The sequence below is a fragment of the Prenolepis imparis genome, unplaced genomic scaffold, assembly GCF_030444845.1.
Source record: "Prenolepis imparis isolate NDT839.2.m4 unplaced genomic scaffold, iyPreImpa1.0 SCAF_12, whole genome shotgun sequence".
NCBI classification, from domain to species: Eukaryota; Metazoa; Arthropoda; class Insecta; order Hymenoptera; family Formicidae; genus Prenolepis; species Prenolepis imparis.
The window spans coordinates 7,923,366-7,945,803 of record NW_028141170.1 but is presented as its reverse complement, the minus strand read 5'-3'; the positions used below and the strand labels follow the sequence as shown (position 1 = coordinate 7,945,803).

At 35.6% G+C, this 22,438-nt stretch overlaps 2 protein-coding genes across 4 annotated transcripts in view; one reads left to right on the top strand and one right to left on the bottom strand.

Moving 5' to 3' along the window:
• The window catches only part of LOC145944121 (uncharacterized), a 399,257-nt gene that overhangs the window by 50,815 nt on the left and 326,004 nt on the right, over window positions 1–22,438 (bottom strand). The gene's annotated exons all lie outside the window — the stretch shown is intronic.
• Window positions 1–22,438, top strand: part of LOC145944111 (uncharacterized) — a 332,431-nt gene that overhangs the window by 53,286 nt on the left and 256,707 nt on the right. For all 3 annotated transcript variants that reach the window (XR_014426620.1, XM_083052206.1, XM_083052207.1), the window contains exon 7: window positions 2,924–3,090. Coding sequence is in view for 2 of the 3 variants with exons in the window: in XM_083052206.1 (XP_082908332.1) it covers window positions 2,933–3,090 (158 nt within the window). In the remaining variant the exon portion in view is untranslated. The remainder of the gene's footprint in view (window positions 1–2,923; window positions 3,091–22,438) is intronic.

Here is a 22,438-nt window from a genome sequence, read left to right as displayed (position 1 = left end):
ATCGAACGTTATTAATTTGCGGTATTCATTATCCTCGCAGATAGATGGCGATTAGCGTCAACAATAATGGCATGAATTAGTCATGCCAGCGTATTATGTCGCATTAAACATCGGCCGCACGTTTCCACTGAACGCCAGCGATAGGAGAATCAATAATAGATGTGTATTCGCGTACTTCTCTGGTCTCTGGTTTATAATGACAACATAAATGGTCTATTAAATTTTTATCGATGAAATTACAAGCATTAGCTTGATTTTCTTTCGTCTCTTTTTGGTGTAAAAGTACTTCGTTCATAATGTAGATTGCAGGTGCACAGAGAAGATATATCTATATAATTTCATACATATTAGAAAACTTATAATATATTTAAATAATAAAATTATTAAAAAATACTATCTGTTATTTCATACATTTTAGAAAGCTTATAATAAATTTAAATAATAAAATTGTTGAAAAATATTACATTGTATGTAATATTATATAGGTATATTATATTTTATTTAAAATTCTCAACACAAAAAAATGTATATAATAAAATTGTTGATTTTTTTATAACACAATGTACATTGAGTCATTAATATATAACATACTTTTGCAAAGCAAAGAAGATAGCTCGATAGAATTTTTTAATATCCGATGATTTAATGTGGATCGATTAATTTGAAACTTCGCGTTTCTTCTCGACAGTATTCTTGGCAGGATATACGCATGTTTGATGGCGATGCATTCGCTGTCAAAGGTGCGGAAGTGAGGGTCACAAAGAAGTCCCGGAATCGCCTTCGGCTGAGCGACTCGGTGTCACGTGTGACGATCTTCCGTGTATATATGCGTGACATATTGTTTTCGCGGGTGCACTGTCGCGAAGGGGAGCTTGTAGGGCGCTCGTTTTGCACCTCTCTCACCCTCGTCCGTTTTCGCATTCACCCTCCTCGATCTGCGTGTTCGTAGTTTCACGAGTGGGCGTTATTGTGTTACGATGTATACCGTGGCAGCTTCGCAGACTCCTACAGTGCTCGAGGCCACGGGCGCAAACGTTATTATTTTTCGCAATTTGCTAAGCAGATGCTCCCCATTGTGAAGCCGCCGGCTTGGTATATACGGCTGTGTTGCTCTCGCGGAAGAGTTTATTTTGCCGGCTCGTCTCCGAGAGACGCCTGACATCGCGATATTTTGCCTCCGCTCGCGTGGCGAAATAAATTTTTTTTGCGCGCGAATCCGTGCAATCGTGAAATCTTCATTCCCGTGCACGAGAAAATATGCGAGAAAGAGAAGAAGGTTGGGGGTGGGGAAGGAAAGAAGAGAAGAAAAAGAGAGTATGCATAGCGAAATAGAAAGTTACTTTATATCGTAAGGTTAAAATTTTTCAAATAATTTAGTGACTAAATATATTGAGAACATAAAAAATATATTTTTTTTGTGAACAGATTTTGTTTATTTTTTATTATTCGCTTAATTTATTTTCTGCAACGAAATTATTGATTATCATAATATTCACTTACTCAGATGATTTAGTAATTTTGAAATAATTATATAGATTTTTTTTGGAATACGTAGCAACATATAAAAAGAAAAAAGAATGAAAAAGATGATAAGGATATTAAAATATTTTTCACTTGAATAAAGATTTTTTGAGACTCTTTAAACTTCCATTATCTCTCTTTTTCTATGTATATAGTTTATATTTTTAATATTTGTTTAATATTGTCTCGAGACTGTCGTAGTTTTTACCTTTAAAATCGCTCAGGAAGTATTCTTCTTGTTCTTTATCTTCGTACGCGGCTACGACTCAAGTAGTTGCATCCGTGCGCAGGCGAGCGCAATCTGCGCGTATCCGTACCGGAGACTGAATATTTAAACCAACTTGCTGGCACGCATTGTTTCGCCGGGATCCCCATTTCGGTGGACTACACACGTCGGGAAATAATGATCACACCGGCCGTCGTTTTCTACCCTTCCTCTCCTTTCTACTTGTCTCCTTCTTTGTCATCGCGTCGTCCGCATTCTCTCGCCCGCGGATGTTAAAACATCCGCGACAACAATGTTGCACTACCGGCGAGGTTGTATACAGACGTGCTTCTTTCTTCCGTCGACTGTCGAGCGAAGGTGTGGTCGAGTATGGAAAGCATCGTTCACGAATTTTCTTCACGATTTATCATGGACCAAACGTCCCTTTTTTTTAAGAATTTTTTTTGTGGTTGTAGATAAATACGATGATAGATAACTCAGAAGTATCTTTCTTTCTCCCTTTTTTATTTTTTTTATTTTTTTCTTCTATATATTTTTATTTGTGTCTATTTTTTATAAATTTAAGAGTGGAGAACAATTGTGTCATCATCGCATATACGTATATTTATTTGGCTTTTTCTTTTAAATATCTTTTGCATATCTATATTTCATAATATTCCTACAGTTAATGGTAATGCTATTGAATTGTATCCAGATCTCTCTGTTTGGCGCGTTAAACTAGTTTAAATAAACGAAGGGAAACAGACACACAGAGAGAGGCAAACTGTGAAGCGGACTACTAGAAGTTTTAACGTTGGTAGTCGTACCGACTGGTAGTCTCTTTTTCGTGTTTCTTGTCAGTCCTTTCTAAATATTCACTCTTTCTGAAGTTTATCATCATTTCTGTGATATTTTATACTACTAAAGTTACGATCTGCGTTAAACTTTTGCTGACAATTTTCTATTTATTTTAATTTTTCGATTCTTAAATAATATATTTTTGATAACAAAGTATCTATAATTATTAAATAAAATATAAATATATGCTACAACTACATACCATGCATAATAAATTATTTTTAGATAAATTAAATATACTTCTGATGATATAATTTTCGAAAATATCTTAATAACGATACCTAATAACGAAACATATTTTCCTGAAAATAATCAAATATTTGATTTTATCTTTTGCAGATATATATTATGGAGATGCGGACAGAAAGACCGCGAACTGCCGGTCGAATAGCACCAACTGGAAGAGTAACACCAACGGTGCATCAAGGAGGCCGAAGAAAAGCTATACCGGTTCCACCTCCGAGAGTGCCGACTCCTATGCCCGTCGCAAATAATAATCAACAACGGTGAGTCCTAAAATTCCAATTGAACTTATATTTATGAGGAGGAATCAATTTTAAATTAATTTTCTTCGTTGCAATCTTTTTCGTATATATGACATAATTATTAGTATTGCATAACATATATTTCGTAAAAAATAAAAACATTTCTACTACATAAATAGGGATAAATCAATGACTTTATTAATTATTTTTTAAAACTGTTAAGTATCAAAATTTTTATCTGCATAATATGCAATTTTATGCACACGTATATACAGTTTGTTTGACATAAAATACAAATAATATAATAACGAAGAATTGACATTTTGAAATTGATCCTTACTTGTATATGTGTAGCCCGAGTTAGTCGCACAGGAATGTCTATGGGGATGATACGATCGTGTCTGATCCCCCTAAGTTTGCAGAACTTTGTGCAAACGACGATATATCAGGGTCGTGATTCTCGAACTCTGGTGCATTTATTAATGCGTGCCTATTCGCCCGACGACACGGCGTACAACTTTGTTGCGTGGTTTAGCGACAGATTTTACAGCGAGTTTCCAATCGCATCAATTCCTCGCCAGGATAGGTGCCATTAAGAGTGTCTCTCGCATCAAAGTACAGTCGTGGATAGTAAAACGGCTCGGGATAACTACGGCTGATTAAACTTAACTAGGAAGCGTAGGGTCGTCGCTGCCCACTTCGCTGATCTCCTCCACCAATCTGCTTCAGCCAAGCGTTGGTTCGTGCAGAACCGAGGGATTTGCCCGCCACCACTCGCGGATAATACCACCCCCGAGATATTAAGCCTTTGTGGTCGGAATATTTTTCGGGGCTGGTGTTCGCTAGACTGAGGGATTTCCGAGGGTGGTTTATCGGGGCGCCGCAAACTACGCGTATAACAGTTGAGCTTGATAATTGAAGAGCTAAGTAATAAAGATGGAATATACGACATATATAAAAAGCTAATTATACTGACATGTAACAATTTAATTGATGATTTTACGAACAAGAATTTCGTATATTTTTTTCGAAAATTTTCAGTGTTAAATATTTTATGTATATATATAACTACATTAAAATTTTATTTAGTGAAAAACGATATTATTTACGAATGTAGAATTTTACACGTTTTCATTTTTAATTATTTTAATTTTACATTTTTTTAATATTTAAAAATATTTAATTAAATTTACGATAAGATTTGGAATTTACTTTTGTTAAATGTACATTTTATTCCATCTTTATCTCTTATATTTAAAATTGGCAAAAGTCATTCTTAAGTGTATCACTTAAGCGTTCTATCTAAGTAAAGTTATTTCAGTTTAATTGAAAGATGCTTTTCTTTTGCATTTGGATGATAGAAACTAATCTTAGATAAAACTCGTCAGTAATAAGCGCTGTCGGAAAAAGTTAGGAAAGAATGGTTGTTGACGTTTGATTATCGACATCTTACAAACTCTTAACGAGTTATAGCACGTAATTAATTACTACGCAATTGCACCCTTTTCCTTCGATTGAAGTGTTAAACGTATATACAGAGACAACAACTTAATTTGTCTCTTGGTTGTATAAATGCATCAATTAAAACATATATTATTATTTCATTAAAAGAATAAGGACAAATATCTCATTAATAGAATAAGAACATTTAAAGAATAAAAACAAATATATAACATTTTTAGCGAAATTGATTTATAATCTTAACGCACACGTATACGCATACACTAAATGATGTTTTTATTTTTTTGTGATAATTACCTGACATTTACAAAATATTTTCAAACCGTAACTCTGTCGAATGAAGTCTCGAGCTTCAAAGCTTGTCAGGATTTATATTCGTAATTACTTGGCTGGACATGCATACGACTTGTAGTCATTAAAAGACTTTAATCTCAAGCTTACTAGAGAGTGAAGAGAAAGGAGAAGAAAGAGGGAGGGGGGAAAAGGAACGGGAGGAGAGAAAAAGATAGAAAAAAATTAGAGAAAGAGAAAATAATGGACTGGGTAAAATGAATGAAGACGAATACAGAGATTAGGGAACTGAAGGTTATCTCGAAAAGTGGTTGTCGCCATTGCCGGAGTATTTATAGGTCTTCTAGGGATGGTATTACCATAATTTTATAGTGCATTACGTTGCTGTTCTATTGTTACGTGAACAAATTTACATTTTACTGAACAATCAGGCTGTGAAATATTTTGCTTTTAATGCTTTCAAAATTATCTAATATTAATCACATGGATTAATCAACAAGGAAAATTATTCTGTAATATTATTCTGATTCAATTATGATAATTTTAAGAGAGAGAGAGAGAGAGAGAGAGAGAAATAAATTTCATATTGCACAGTTTTTTTCCAACGATAAAATTAACAGTTTTATATTTTAATAATTTTATAGCAATTATTATAACTCTATAATGTAACTCTATAATTTTTAATATAGGATAGACATATAATAATTTTCTAATTTTTTCTACGAATTTTTTCTACTGTATTATTTTTATTGTTCCTGTTGATATATTTTCTTTGATTTTCGGGTATATTTTCTTATGAATACATGAAACTGTAACACGAATATATGCAACGTGAATCTCTATTAATTACAAGTGAGTGGCTACTTCAGCCGCAAAAAAATATACGCGTCAGCGTGAGCATCGAGGGAAATTGAACGCGCTTAATGGTTAAATGCTGATCATTGAGATTCTACGATTTTCTGGTTCGTGGTATTTTTATGATTTTTATGGCATCCGTTTTCTAATCTTCTCTCTCTTTCTTTCTTGGTACGTACATTTCATTAAATACTCCTTTTTTTCTCGTATTCGTGACCACCCTTCGTAAATATTCGTGCGGCGAAGGTTCTACAGCTATTCGCAATGAATTCTCGTTCCCCGGGGGTGACCGTAGACGCGGACCGAATAAAGGATGGGATGGGGATGCGTCAGGAAGTTTGAAGTATTTTCCTCATAAAGCTTTCGAGGTATCTAAAATATTCGCGACGATGCGGATTTCGCTTCCGGATTTTAATTAATTAACGGCCGGATACACTGACGGACCCGAATGAACTCGTTCGGTCAGACGATATGTGTGATGGGAGATGATGGTGGCGGCGGTAAAGATGGGCGGAGGAGGAGGTAAAGGTTCATTAGAACCTCGCACAGCTTGAAATTCTGTCGACCACAATGTAAATAACTCACTTGTGCTTTATATAAAGCGGAGAGAAGACCTTTGTGCCAAAGAGCCGCCCGTATGCGTTCATTAGGCGGTGTTTAGCGTAGTTACACCAGTACATTTCGAACCGTATTACCGTGCACGAATACACAGATGTACAAGTCCATATTACACATTGTACATGTGTACGTAAAAAATTGTTGAAATGCAGAGAGAACTATTTGACATTATCCGGAAATGCGAAACCACGTCATATCCGTCTGTCATTATCCGCCCGAAATAATTGCATGGAGAATTGCATGAACGGAATATCTCATATAGCACAGTATATTAATAAGAATTTGTCGAAAGATACGAGATTTTTACAAGTAATTTCCGTTAGACTAGAATGAAATATATGGTACTTGAAAACATTGTATCGCGCGCGTATTTATTTCCCTTCTTCAAAGATAATCGTATGTAAAATAGGCGGACGTAAATGCTAGACGCGATGAGCGATAAGTAACTTAATATTCCGCGCTGTAAATCGTAGATATATCTCGTGGAGATCTTTCGCCACTAATGCATAATTATACGAAACAAATAAAAAAAAAAAAAAAAAAACACGAGATGGTGCACATTGCAATTATCGTCGCGAACGGGCCGAGTCGCATGGTCGCCTCTCTCGGGGTAGGAAATAATACGAAAGACAATAATTACGGTTTCAAAGAGAAGCGATTCTCCAGGATTCGTCTCCTAGGAATATCGTGACTAACGAACGCCCTGATGCCACCGCGGCAGAATATACGCCAATTAGCTTGTATTTTTCGTCAAAGAGATCAAACCTCGATTCTGTATTAGTACAGAAGACCAGAGGTTACGGTCGTAAAGAGTTGGTAGAGACAAAGTAGAGGTACCAGGTTGGAGATAATATCAAAGGATAGTTAAGCCGTAGTATAAAGTGCCGGCGTCAGAGAGCTTTTACGATTTCTGTAGTAGGAAAGCGCTTCTTTTTGTTAATTTAATTTATCTCGTGGCGCTATTAATTTATCCTTTTTGCACGTTGTTTTTACACGCTTTTAATTATCCAAAATAGTTCGTTAAAAGAGTTTAAACGTATTCAGAAGTAAGAAGTAGTATCAGAGAAAAATATAATTCTAAGCAGGATGTTTGATCGGACTGAATTTTAATGATGAATCTGTAGTTGATTCTTGCAACAAAATCTTTAACATAACTATTTGCTTCAATTCTTTCTAATAAAGCGTTTTTAATATTATATAAATATTTTTATAATTAAAAAAAATATAAGTAACTTCCAAGAAAGTGACATGTATTTAAATAGAATATATAATAAGACTAGAATAATAAAAAATATTTTATTTGATTGCATCTCATAAATTGAATTTACTTTCATTAATTCATAACTTTAATATATACTAATAAAAATTAAGTTTGTACACACATATACACATATACAAATATTTATTTTTATTTTTTATTTCAACATTGTGGTAATCAAATCATTTTATAACACATAAAGTTTTCTTTAAAGAATTGACACATTGTCCGTATTCATGTGAACTTTGTCGTCTCACCTTCGGTTCAATATCCTCTCGCGCGTGATGCTTCCGTATAGATCCAATTTAAGACCGGTTGAAAGACTCGATTGATTTGTCGTGCATGTCGAGAGTTAATTAGCTCCGAGCACAGGCGATGGTAATCTAAAGGTTCTCTGGCTGGCGACCTTTAATCAAGCGATTAATCAAGCTATAGCTTGACACATTATCGACCTCCGTGTATGCGATGACCAAGGCTATCTAAAACCTTGCGTTGATCGAGTTTCTTGTGATTTAACTAATTATTTGTTTAACCATTGCCTTTCATAATTACGTGGATGTCACAAAGCAACATGCCACTTGTTGTAGCGAACTTTTTGACGAGTTATCTCTCTCTTTCTCTATTCCATATTGTGTGATGTATACAATTGAATTCACCGATATATGTTTTCATAAACTGTCTCGCTCAGGATATTTCTATTCTTTTATATCGATCTATACGAATATATCTTCCGAGATACATACAAATCCAACGAGTTACGATAGTCATTAATTTTTTATTGCTTCTGATAGCGATTTATTTCTTTATGGTCTTTTGATTTGCCTCTTTACGGCCGTTGTTAGTAACTCCCGGATTTTACGGCACTTGATAGCGATTTATATTTCGTCACACACAGACCGTTCCGTTCTCGCCGCCTTTTTTCATCCCGCATTGATCTGCACCGATGAATTCGTCGGCTACCGCGTTGGCTTTTGATGGATTGTGCGAGCACGCGCGGATACGCCGCCTCAAATACGTCGAGATGCTTAACGAGGCAGATTTTCACGGGGATCGACGAATGGGAATATGGATATTTTGCTACGAGAGGAATTCGATGCCGTGCACGTTCGTACTGTGGCGAAATACGCGTACGAAAATGATATAATGCTTGTACAACGCGGGTCAGAGGCCCGCAGAAATTTTTAACAAAGCTGCGAAACACTTTTATTAGCGGGTACGACTAAATTGCATGTTGCGAAAATATCGTAATTTTTAACAGTTTAATTCTTAACGTAGTTAAGAAGATAATAATGATATCAACCTTTCTTTTTTTATCTCTTTTCTTTTCTCTTATTTTTTGGGGGATGTGTAAATATACAATATATCAAGAACGATCAAAATTGATATTTCGCCAAAATAAAAAATTATTTTTCTGCCGAATATTATTGAACATTAATGAATTGAGTAATTGAATATAATATTCTGTTGTCTATTTCGTTTTTATTTCATTTAAAGATATTAATATTATATTAGCAGATTAGGAACAGAGAGTCAACTGATATTTATTGGATTAAAAAGCACTTACAGTAGATTTGTTTTTAAATTACAAGGTGTGCTAATAAGCCATTCTTTCACTAGTGATAGATAATTTCGGTATTGGATTTCGGTATTTAAATTTCATGCAACAGTACAAGATCTGCTTTATCAGCTCGTGATATATACCCGGTGTCACGATATAAAGCGGTTGGTATCTCAATCTGGCGGCAAGCCACAGAAACATGGTTGCAAGGGGATGCTGCGACGTCGGGACGCCGATAGTGTTCGGCGTCTCCGTTGGCAGGCGCCACTTTCCAAGGAGACGTCACTTGGAGGGTGTTTTTCACCCCTGACAGCGCGGTCGAAACTTTCCTCTCTACCGAGAGATTCACAGTTAATCTAAACTTGTAAACTTGGAAACATCCGCGGGATACGATTCCGCAATAGATATCTGAAACACATTATTTTCACGATCTAATTAATTACGCTGTAATTAATTAGATCGTGAAAATAATGTGTTTCAGATATCTATTGCGGAATCGTATCAAACTACAACTTGAGCACAAACTTGATTAAATGCGCTCAACTTTTGCATTATTTAGAAGTTTACTGACAAGCGGTTAAAATTAATCCTCATATTCAGTTTAGTTTCTCGATCTTTTATAGCTGCGTTTAAAGAAAAAAAATCTATCTAATTCGTTATTATTGCAATATGCGTGCCGTTTAATTTAACGCGAATGACGAAATAATAGCGGTGAAATAATGCAGATTAGCGATATCTAACATTCGCCAACTCATTTTTCGCGAAGGCGTTTATCCGACACACTCATTATCTCGAGAATCACATTGTATTTATCCGCATCGTGAATACTTTATCAGGCACAGGTCGTTAACCTAATGGATACGGCGTTAAGACCGAAGGGATCGATATGGTGCACTTTCGCCGTCGTCATCCACAAAGTCCAATCGTGAGAAAAGGCATCGTGAGGAAAGGCGAGAGAATCCGCGCAGCTCTAATAGCGCGTGAACGCACTTAATGGAACCATTTGAATTATAATGTGGCCGATCGGGGCAGTCTCCGCCTGGGGATCTCAGACCGCGGCCCGTCTTGCCCTAATCTTCTTTCCCGATTAGAAAACCGGTCTATCCCGCACCGTTACGAGGCAATAATAAAAGATCGATAATTATAAACATTAATATGCGCGTTATACACTACCGCTCATGTCGCTTTATATTTCTTATAAAATATTTTGGTTTTGTGTAAAAATAAATTGCTCTGTTATGTTTTCTTTTATACATAATTATTCAATATTAATTAAACTCAGTCCATATACAGTGTGTTAGCTATTATTTTAAAGATCAATTCCGTTGATGAACGATGATTATTTTTTAAAGGTAATTTTCGGTATAGTTCTATATGACATATTTTATATTGAAAATAAAAGAGAAAAATAAAGAAAAGATTAACAGAAAAATGTAAAATTAAAATAGAAATATGTTAGACAGATTTTTCGCTCGAAAGTAACCAGAGAAATTGGAGTCGCGGTTTCGTAATCAATATTTTTACGACGTACATGATCGCAGTTTACAACGATCATTAGTGCCATAGTTGAACATAATTATTTGTAATTTATTTAATATCCGGTGCTTTAATGACGTTAATTACGGGAGATGAAGCCGCCTTCATCGCCTTCGCGTAATCATCTCTTAAGTATTAACTCTGAGCCTGTCGACCTCCGACGCTTGTTTCTTCTACCGTGTGATAACGATTCCAACAGTCTTCCTTTTTTTTCTTATTTATAGCTCGTTCGATAATCTTTCTTTTACGTCAATGATGTTGAAAATGTCATCGCAATGTTGAATTTTATACACAACAAGGAAAAATAATACGTTTTAAAAATTATTAGCAGAAAATTCTAATTCTTAAACTTTTATTACGTCGAGTATACTTCAATTGCGTACAGAATTGCTAATGCTCATTAACATTGGCAAGAAATAGGCGGGACGTAGGTACATATGTAGCGAAAGTCGTCACGGACAAATGATAATGTCGCTATTGTAAGAGTTAAATGCTAAATACGCCTGATGAATGAGATATCATTCGATTAGGAACTGCGTCTCACAAAAGTTGCCTTTCATTAATTAGCATAATCTAAAGAAGAAAAAGAATATTAATTCTAGCTATAAAGTGTAAGTGAACCATACGAGAAACGTTCCTATATATGATTTTCTTTAAGTTTGCATTTTTATGATAATATATTCTTGGGAAAAAAAAAGAAAAATTACTTTTTTCTATGCTGTCCTAACGATATTCTAGATAAATGTCTTACTGTATTCATTGACATTTGTAATTTAAATTTTAAATGTTCTGTAAGATTACTGTAACAAAGTTTCTCTAAAGTTTCACTATATAGATTTTCAATCTAATGATAACATTACGAAAATTAATATCAGTATTAAAAGAGTTATGAGACACTTTGTACAAATTGAGATAGTTGACCGAAAAGAAATGTTTATTAACTTAAAAATATCGAGTATTACACAAAGATCACATATTTAGTGACAGAATTGAAGACAGAGTTCGAATGAACAGATAAAGTGCATTATTTGCAGTCATCAAGATAGCGATCGATATTTTGGCCGTGAAGCTCTGTTAATGAGATCATTTAATTCTATGTTCGCCCGATTCCACGTACGCGCTTACAGGTCGTTACAGCACCCGCTCCGCATCGTCGCCTCTCAGACATTTATAATAATGACGCTAAATTATCATTTCTGTCTATCGTATCTCCGGTAACTCTCTCGGAAAACGACGAGCGTGGGTGGTTCATGTATCTGACTTTGTGCCGAGTTTCTCGAATAGGATATGAACATCGCAGTAGTGGTCAACCATTGTTAAATATGTCTTTATACGTCATCAAAACAAATTATTTAATTTATGATTATTTATTTATGCACTATTTTTACTTATTGCATTTTACTTTTATCTATAATGAGATTTTTTCCTGTTTCATTATATTTTTATCTGTTTCTATTATATACATATATAAAATTTCTAATTTTTATATATAATTATGTGTAAAATTAATTTCTTTATTATAAGAAATAGATAATAGATATTTAATAAATGACCATCACCTCACCACTAATGAAACATATAAAATAAAAATAAAAAATGATTAATTATATATAAAAATATAATATATATATGTTTAGCAGTTTTTTATATAATTTTTTATTGTATGATCTATTTCATTTGCATTGTTTGTGTGCTGCTTAGACGCAGTAGGTTGACCACCTGTGGGTCCAAGATTCATATGTAGGATATAGGATATGCACGTGCGTGCATAAATGCGCACGTTAGGTGCGTCTGGTGCCAATGATCCACTATGAATAATCGATACTATGTTTACTCGCGTTTACCTGCGGCGTTGGGTGGATAGTGGGCGTAGGACATGGATCACAAGATTATCTTGTTTAGGGATACCCTGTCTAAGGGATATCCTATTTAAATGGACACCGTGCCTCAAGATCATTGAGTACTGTCTCACCAATGAAATATGAAAATATTAACCGAGATTGTTTTGTTAAGCAGATTTTACTCATACTTTCTCTTACTATTTTTTTGAGATCAAAAAACCGATTAAAAATTTTTTTATATAACTTTTCATTACTTTAAATATTTTTTTAATTAATCTTCAAGTTTTAGTACAAGAGATTTATTCGCAATAAAATAAAAAATATACATTTTCTTCAATATATTATTACAAAACTGTTAAATATTGCGTGAAAATGCCTAATTGAACGGTTAACACAATTGCTTTTTATTTTATCGTTCATGGGACAATGACCATTGAAACGCGCGCGACTTTAACACTTGGTGACAGGGATTGTTATAGGAAAAATCTGTAACGGACGAAGTGTTTAGTGTTTTAATTTTATTTTTTAGTTATATATTCGCGATATTTACGATCAATATATCGCGCTTCTATAGCATGAGCCTGAACATTTTATCATTCGTCACATATAAATATAAACTAGTATTATAACTACTATTATAAACACGCACGAGATTTAATACATCGTCCCTAAAATTTGCGTGAGACTGCATTTGTAAATTATGACATGTAATAACGGGATAAATCTCGATAAATCTTGAATAATCTATTGTAACATTTCCCTCAGACTCGGAACGTTACACACGTTTATCCGGCTTATTACATAATTGCGAGCGATATAACGTATTCATATATGCCTCTAAATATATTCATAATTAAGATATCCCGTCGCGCACGGAAATTAGACCAACCATGTTAACGCGTTAAGAGTCATTATATTTTTATGTAGCCTGATTGAGACAACACAAGATTATTTGATAGAACACAATTAATTTTATTAAAGAAGTACAAAATTATTGAATTTGCTTGTAATCTCTTTAGCAGCTTTTGCAGTTTACTGCAATTCTAATCGTGTCGTTTTGAGAAGAAGCTGATCGAACGTGTATGTACGTACACGCGTATTCAGTTATCAATTCCGATGCACTTGGAATGAATCGAATTTGTTACCGGCAGTGCTATCTCAGGCGTTAACACACGCGTTTTAACGACGGTGCAATTAATTAATCCCCTAACGGCACGGCACATCGCGACGCAAATAGCGGAGCTATGTAAATTACGCGTCGGTGCGCGTCAATATCGGCTCGCGGAATGCGCTTCCATATACTTAACGAGACAACGCACGCGTATCAGTCGGGTAAATTCAGAACGCGGCGATATAATAACGTATCGACCTGCCAAGTGTACACTCACGCCGAGTCGTTGCAAAAGAGATACCCACGCGTGATACGCACAATAGTGGTGCTTCTCTGATAGCCTCCTTACCATTTCTGTGCAGCACGATATTGTGTATATGTATATGTGTGTATATGTGTGAGAACTAACACTCTTGCACTGTTTATCTCCCATAATCTATATATTATTACTACGAGTTGTATTCATACGTCCCTTTATCTATGAAATCCTTGATCATATGATTTTTGCTAAATCGTTAACATTTTTTTAATAAGGTACAATAAGCCTAAGATATTTTTATTTCGCGTCTAATAAATGATTAAAAATTCTGAGGCTTTATATATACAAACGTATATCTAATAAATCTTTTCGCCTTTCGAGTTTCGCGTTTCCCTACTTCGATATAACAATTTTATTTGATCCAGGTTATAAATATGCGTTTTGCGCGTGACAAGCGCACGTTTATTCGTTATTTTATCGTCATCGACAGCTACGGTAGACAATGTGTCATTTCGAAACGACATCGGCGCGATAGCGCATTGTTTCGTATATTTTTATCTATGGAAATCCGAGGGAAGCAATTGGCCTTCTTTTCTTGACGCACGCGCACGTTTATAGTTAATCAGAAAGTTTCTGTAAATTTCATCATTAGATTCTTGTTGCAACGATTTATGATTAACCGTTTTCCTCGTTCGCCAAATACATTGCGAGAAAGGATCGGTCAATTTATTATTGAAACTGGATCCCGAGTATTATTAATTACGGAAGACATAGTTATTACTCACATATAACGCGTGTTACCGTTACTGGCGAGATTTGTAATTACTTTCCAACATATACTCTTCATTAATCATTATTGACTTAATTTATAAGTAACTACTGCTACTATTTTTCCAAGTAGCTATACATAAGGATCTAATATATCTCCGTCAGCTTTCGCGATATTGCCGATATACCCGAGAGAGTCCATCTTTAGTAGTATCATAAAATTGATTCAGGACCCAGCTGGAAGAGATGGATGTGATAAGGCGTATCAATGAGTGGGCGAAAAAAAAAGGAGCGAGGAATAAAGTAGCTCCATTCTGGAGCAGAATCGCGGCGCGTTCATAAATCGCCGATAAATCTCTTTCGGCGCTCACAATCGCCGCTTATGACGACGATTTGGTCGGTGTCGCGGGATCACGGCCCCCGGGGTCCTCGGGGATGCCGCACTACATCGACTACGACGGGAATGTAATGCGGTTCACCGTATGGAATGTCCACGGGCCGCAGAATCGCGCGTGTCCCGGCCTGATGTTGATGGATAAGCGGCTCGCGCTTCGCTGATGCGCGATTTGTCATCAGACAGCTGATGCGCGTGCACGCTGTTGTTCCCTGTATGTCCGTAACCGTGTATCTTGCTATATTTGAGATAGATACTGCCACACTTCGACTCTGTATGAGCGTTTCTTCGTAGCGAGACACACGTTCTGTCGTGTTCATCCCGTCATCGGAGATAAGAACGATACATGGACGATAAGATTTTTTTTAGATAGCGATATATGGGTGTCGATAAAATATTTTTAAGATATTTGTCGGAAAAAGCGAATTTTCTGTAAAAGTTTAGTTAAACAAAAATATAACTATTAAAATTCAAGCAAGTTTAGAAATTCAAGAAGATCAGTGAATTTCATGAATATTCCGCTGATCTTCGGTTAAATGTTGTATCACTGATTTAACCAGAGATCGATTTTCACCGATTCAGTTTAAGAGAGTACAGAATACGCGAAAAAAATATATTGATACGATATCAATTTAAAAGAACGTAGTTGCAACCTAGTATCGATTGTACACGATGATATTCTATCGATAAAACTTTTGCAACCGATCGAAAAATCGATATGACGAGGAGATAGATTTCGTCAAGGAGCAAATCTGTGAAGCTTGACGCGAAACGACGCCCTGTACAAGAATCTCAATTATTCATGACGATCCGCGCGCTCTCAGCTCTCGGGTGTACCCTTCACACGCGTTATATCGTCGTACCATGCAAAGCAGAAACTCTCCGAGGACTCTGCCTCCCGTTCGTTTCCTTTTGTTCTCTCTCGCAAGCGAATAACGATCGTCTGTGAAGCTATTCGCGCACGTCCGAGGCTTGCTTTGCGTGTGCCAGTGAAATATCCCAAAATTATGCGGTAATATCTGGCGGCGACGTAAACACACATACATACATACACTCTGCGCACGCACACATCCGTACGCACGCTCCCCAGGGAGCGTCACCTGTGCAACGGGGGTAGGATACGAAGATATGAGAGCACCCCTCGGGATCTTCGCTTCTTCCTTTTCTCTCTCCTCCTATGCCGAACATTTTCATAAACTCCCTCATAAAGCATACTCGCACATCCCGTCGTGCACCTCGCCGTCAGGCGCAAAATGGATACGTTGGCATTAATTACGCCTGAATGGATTTGCGAGAGCGGATGGATTCCGTAACTTTCCGCCAACAATACTGAAATTCCAACAAGTGGAAGGATCAGAGTTGGCGAAAAGCGAAGGATGACGGTGAAATGCAAAGGTCAGACAGAAATTACGTTGGAGTGAACTATGCAATATGACATTTGCCCATTTCAAGTGCACTTTTCACACTTTCCTTCGCTTTTTTCTTATTTTTGTTTTCATCTACAAAAAATGATCTCTTTATTTTAAGCTCAAAAAGTGTGAAACAGTTCAATTAAAAATGGCAAATTTATAATATTTGGAGGATTATTCAACGTTTTATTTTTTATTACAACTTGATTAATAATGACAATTACTTAAAATAGTTTTTATTCTTTAGAAGAATTAAGTAATGGTGTTTTATATATTTTAAATACATATAGAATAGAAAAATACTTTTATAGTAGAAGGATGCTTTTTTCGAATAATAGACAGGTTAATATATATGCTATATAACTTTTTGGGGAATTTAATTGAATAAATTTATAATTCTTGTTTTTAAACGCGATGAGAGAAAGAGAGAGAAACTATCGATCGTCAAAAATGTCACGCTTAAATAAGCATTGGATGTTAATCGATGGAACCGTGCCACTGAATTAATTTGCTTGCGACAGAAGGGAAAAACGAACGACTCTCCTTTTGCAGATCGTTCCATCTTGTAAGCAGTCAATGAATATGGATGACTGTGGTCTTTGTATACTCCGTCTCGATTCGCTGGATCGGAGCTGTATACATCAATTACAATTTTTACATTCTCTGTCTTTCTTTCTATTAAACATGTTCAGATTTTTCTCGGCTTACGAGAGCTTATCCATATGTTTTAATTTTTAGAGTATTAATTTTCTAATAATGTGAACGTTTTAAATTATTTTTTACATGATTCTTTTGAAGTAATACTTTAATGACTATCGTTTGGATACATTGCGAATGCGATATTTCTGTAATTAAGATATCACTGATTTACGTTGATGTGCAAAAGTATTCATTGCAAGAAGTTCGCGAACTACCTTGGCTTATCTTGTATTTTATGACACGACTGTTTATATGGCTGTTTACTGTTTTATGACGAAACAACGGCGAGAAAGGGTAAATTCATTCGAAATGCAGTAATGAAATGTCGTGCCTAAGACGCCATTGGGCGACAAGACAACGCACTTATGGGATCTGCGGAATATCGGGAAATTATATACGAATACGCGACGGGGTAGCAACTAAATACTTGCATAACCGCCTATGTATATATCTATACAATATATATTTATGGATATTTATACTTTCGTTCAGGAATTCAAGCCATATTAAAAACGCGTATTGACCATCGTAAAATATTTTCCAACATTACGGATTTCGCATGTATTAAGCTGCTGAGACTGTTTAATATTGATATCATAAAAAGTCGTGAACATTGCAATATATTTCTACGACTAACGTCGATTCTTAAATTTGTTTATCTGCTTACTTTGGGATTTTATTTATCCAAAGAAAAAATATGGGAAATAATAAGCTGCTTAAAGTTTTTTTATTGATCATAAAATAGTATTAGAGGTAAAGTGTCATGTTTTAATAAATTTTTTTATCTAGATGCATCACATATGATGAAATTGTAGAATTAAATACAGAGAGACATCTATATAACTGTGAGATATGCTCATATGAATAGTTTTGTAACAAAAGTACAAATTCCAGCGCTGCATTGCGTGCTCGTATCATGCTGTAATATCGAATTTTCGTATTGAAATTTAATACACGGTAATATCCTGAAATTCTCGGCGTAGAGGTGCAGAATTAAGCTGGAAGCTAGAAGGCAGCCTATGCACACCAAGAATTTCATATCATTATGAACGATCGTGAACTAAAATTCGGAACAAATGCGTGTTAGGACTTGTCTATTATCTGATATACTCATAATGTGACATAATGTGACATGATGTGACATAATATGAAATTACTAGAATTAAATTTTTTCGAAAATTTTGTATCTAATATATAAATGGGTATAACCATGAGTTTAATTAATTTATCTTTAAATAATATATCTCAGGTACAAATCAATTTTATACACAATCCATATATTTGGATATAGAGTAGAAAAAATATAATAATAATTTCTTAACTTAATCTAAATCTCGCGAATTAGGTATATCGATTTGTAAAGATTTTCGGAGTAAAGATGCGTTTCCTCGCTTTCATAACTACAAGTGTCATAAACGCAGGTTGATGTCGATAATCAATCTTAGGATTTTCGTTGCTAGGAAGTTTCATTTATATTCCCCTCAGGGCTCATTTTTACAATCCGCGAACGTGAATCCCATATGAAAGATGAGAAAATGATGAGAACAATAGTTATTTGGTTAATATTTTCAGCGGTCTAACTTTTCTCAGAATAAAACTATTCCATCCAAAGGAAATTTCGCCATAATAACTATGCACACACACAAACTTCTCGTTCGAGTAATCATATATAATATTCTCCATTGATTTGCCGAACGAGTTATGCTAATAATTGGAAATAACTATTTAAAATTAATCTTTCATTTCACACATATTTGTCACAAAATAACAATCATGCTAAAAATTTTTTTTATCAATTCTTTTTAATTGTCAAAAAATTGTTTAATCTTATCTTTATTATTTTCTATCAACTATGAGACATAAGAATTATTGAATATTTTTTAATTAATTTTTTAACAAACTTTTTTAATGATTCTAAGGATCTCTGACTATTATTTTTTTTTAGAGAATTTTTAATAATATATTATATGTAAAAAAATATAATAAAGATAATCACTATCGCAATTCTTACGCGCGCTGCAATTGATAGCGGTTTATAATTGCTTTTCTACGGGGGTTCTTCATTAAAAAAACGGCGTTTCCTAATTCTCGCTCATCCCTCGAACCACCCTTCATTAACGCGGCGAGATCCATCGTCGGAACAAGCCGATACTTGTCGTACCTCCACAATTAACCAAATTAACGGGCAATTAGCCGGAGAACCTCGGCACTCGAATAATACGGGAGCCGAGGCTTACCTGCCGCCCTGAGTCCTATAACGTCTTCCCTTCTTCAGCCACGTCATCCCACTGCTCGTCGTCAATTTCTATCCGACGTTCCATCATCTCTCGGGGCTAAAGTGTCGATCGAATTACATTACGGCTTGTAGACCTCGAGGAGGAGAACGCCTTCGTGTTGCCCTCCGTGCCTTCCTAAGTCGAGGACCCTATTGCATATGAATATAAGTGTATTATCATAATATCATGCCGAGGGGTGGCTCCTCTTCTGGTTGGCTGCTAGGGGGATAAAATCTCCGGAATCGCGTTGGCGAGGGATGGAAGCCCACTTTTACAGGATGTATACGGATGGAAATCCCGATACTCCCCCCTTCCCTCTATCTGCTGGAATGCAGAATCGCGTCGCAGGAATGCAGCGCAAGATAAGCGAGCTGCTTGCTTGCAAATACATGGCAGAATGTGAAATATTGTGCATGCACCTTCGCACTATATGGAATTTGACTCTGAAAAGAATGTTACAATGATATAAAAAATACTATCCTACTTGTGCAAAGAGTGTTTCAAGTTTTATACATCGTATTGCTCGGGAAATAATTTTTAGTATAAATTTTGTGACATTTTAGGATATTTGCAATTAAACTTTAAATTATATAAAAGCAACATTTATTTGAAATTATCGGAAAGAAAATTTAACCATATCTAGACTGATAGAAATTCTTAGATTTTTGGCGGCTGATAGATAAGAATTCTCTCTCAACTGCGTTTTAATTATTAAGTAATATCGTTATTTAATCCTCTCGCTTAAAAATCAAATCTATGAAAAGCTTCATTAATGTCATTATGATAATGTGACGTGACCGAAGCCAATTAATGTCAACGAAACGAGTATTGTATCTTTGACGTTCTCGCTTAATTATCCTTTCTACATCGATCCTACAGTATAGCTAGCGCCGGTGGTGTAGCCAAGGGAATTGATTATCTCTCCCCGGGAAGCAGTTCTTCGAGCCGCTGACAATGCCATTCACGTCTCGATCGAGGTATCTGTATTTATCCGTGGTCCGCTCGGATTTGTCCGTCAATTAACGAGCGCGCTTTAATTAATGCCAGCTTCATCGCGGCGTTGTATGCTCGTTGGGATATAATGTCAAAGATTGACAACCTATCTAGGGAGCCGAGGAAAAGCCGATCGACCGTCTACAATGATGAGTGTATCGGAAGCCAAGGACAGAAAATAATCGGAAACTAATATTCTGGACATGCACATAAAATTAATTCTTTTAGATTCTCGAATTATATATAATTAAATTGGAAAATTCAATAACTAATTAAAGGATTAATCTTTTCAAAAATATATTTTCTGCTTGAAAAACAGAATTATCTATACATCAATATTTATTAATTAATTAACAAAGTGTCAAATTTTATTCTGTTTTACAAATTACTTTTTATCGTATATCTTTTTAAGACTACTCGTATGAATAATTTCGAATTTTTATGACATAAATAATTATAAATTTATAAAATAATTTGGAGAGATTTTACAATGTATTAAAAAACGCGACTTTTTCCATCATCTTGATATCTTCTCGTCGACTATGTCAACGTTGATTGCAAAGTATGTACGTCGATGTACGCAGACGAGATGTGCTGCCAGACAGCGGAAGATTGTTACCTGTCCTCGGGATAATGGAATAAATAAAGCAGGTCTTGGGGGGACAAGTCTGTGTTCGTTCCACGATCGTCTTTCTATTGTGTCGTTCTGACTTCGCAGGAATCGACTTCACCGGTCTATTACGTCTGTTCCGTTTCTCGGATCGTTCGACGAGAGAGCGTGAGGCTCTTCGACTTCCCATTCAAAATCTGTCGAACGGATGGGTAGATTAAACGGGCATTCAGTATCGAAGACGCGGCATCCCGCTTTTTATGAATGCACAATGAAAGTTGTAACGCGCGTTCGGTTCAATTGCCGGATCGCGAAATGCATGGAACAATAAGATATTCGGAGTTTTGCAACGATCACTTTGCCGTCATTTTAATTTTAAACAACGACTTTTTATAACGTTAGAAAAGTTTCGGAGGAATCTATATATAAAGAACAGCTTGTTCGTCCACATTTTCTTTTTAGTTAAAAAGAGGTGCCCCTTTAAATTAATAAAATATATAATTATAATAGTATTTTATAAATATATATTTTTTAAAAATAGAACAAAAATTCTCAAAAATTACTTATTGTCACTTACATGAATTTTATATTTAAAAATAATATTATCTTTATAATTTTTTACAATAAAAAAAAATCAAAGAATTTATTTAATGAGAGCTTCCTTCGCTTGATCCAAGTTTATGCGTCGAAGGTATAATATATAATAGAATAGAATACAGAAGCGAAAACGCACGATTGCGGTTCGCAGTCATCGGTTGCGTTTAGTTTTGGTGGCAGCAAATCGATGGCCATTACTTCGATAGTCCAGTTTTTAGTTGGGCTTCCTCGCCCTATCCAGAACCCTGCTCCGCCGGTTACCGGAGAACAATGGGTCACAAATCAACGACGATGGCTGCTAAATCTCGCGAGGTCCCGTGGCCACGGCTACATAAGTCCTAACGATGCGTGGAATAGAAGAAGGTGAAACGTTTCGGGACACCGCGTCTTTCTTTTCTCCCTATGTTCGTGTTCCGTCTCGTTCGTGAAAAGGGTTTCGGAATTAACGCGCCGCAGAGCGCAGCAGTTACACCGCGTATCCATTATTTTCTTTGTAACCGCAAGAAAACGAGAACCGCGATCATCGTCAGCTTTTCTTCTCGCAGAGAATCTAATCACTGCACATTAGTTATATTATGAAATTAATCATACTTTTTGTAACGAAGTAGTCGTCGGATCGTGTGATCTGTTCTGCACGATTTTCAGAGAACATTATTTACGCTCGATTATGAAAGTCATTTCACTTATTTCTCTCCTATCTTTAACCTTTTACCGTAAAATTGTGTACCTCTCTCGTGCAAAGTAAAGTCCAGACAAAAGACGGTCCATTAGGAATGTTTGCCGGTGTTATGGTTTTTACGACTCACCTCATGGGTATCTTACTGCCTCTAAACGT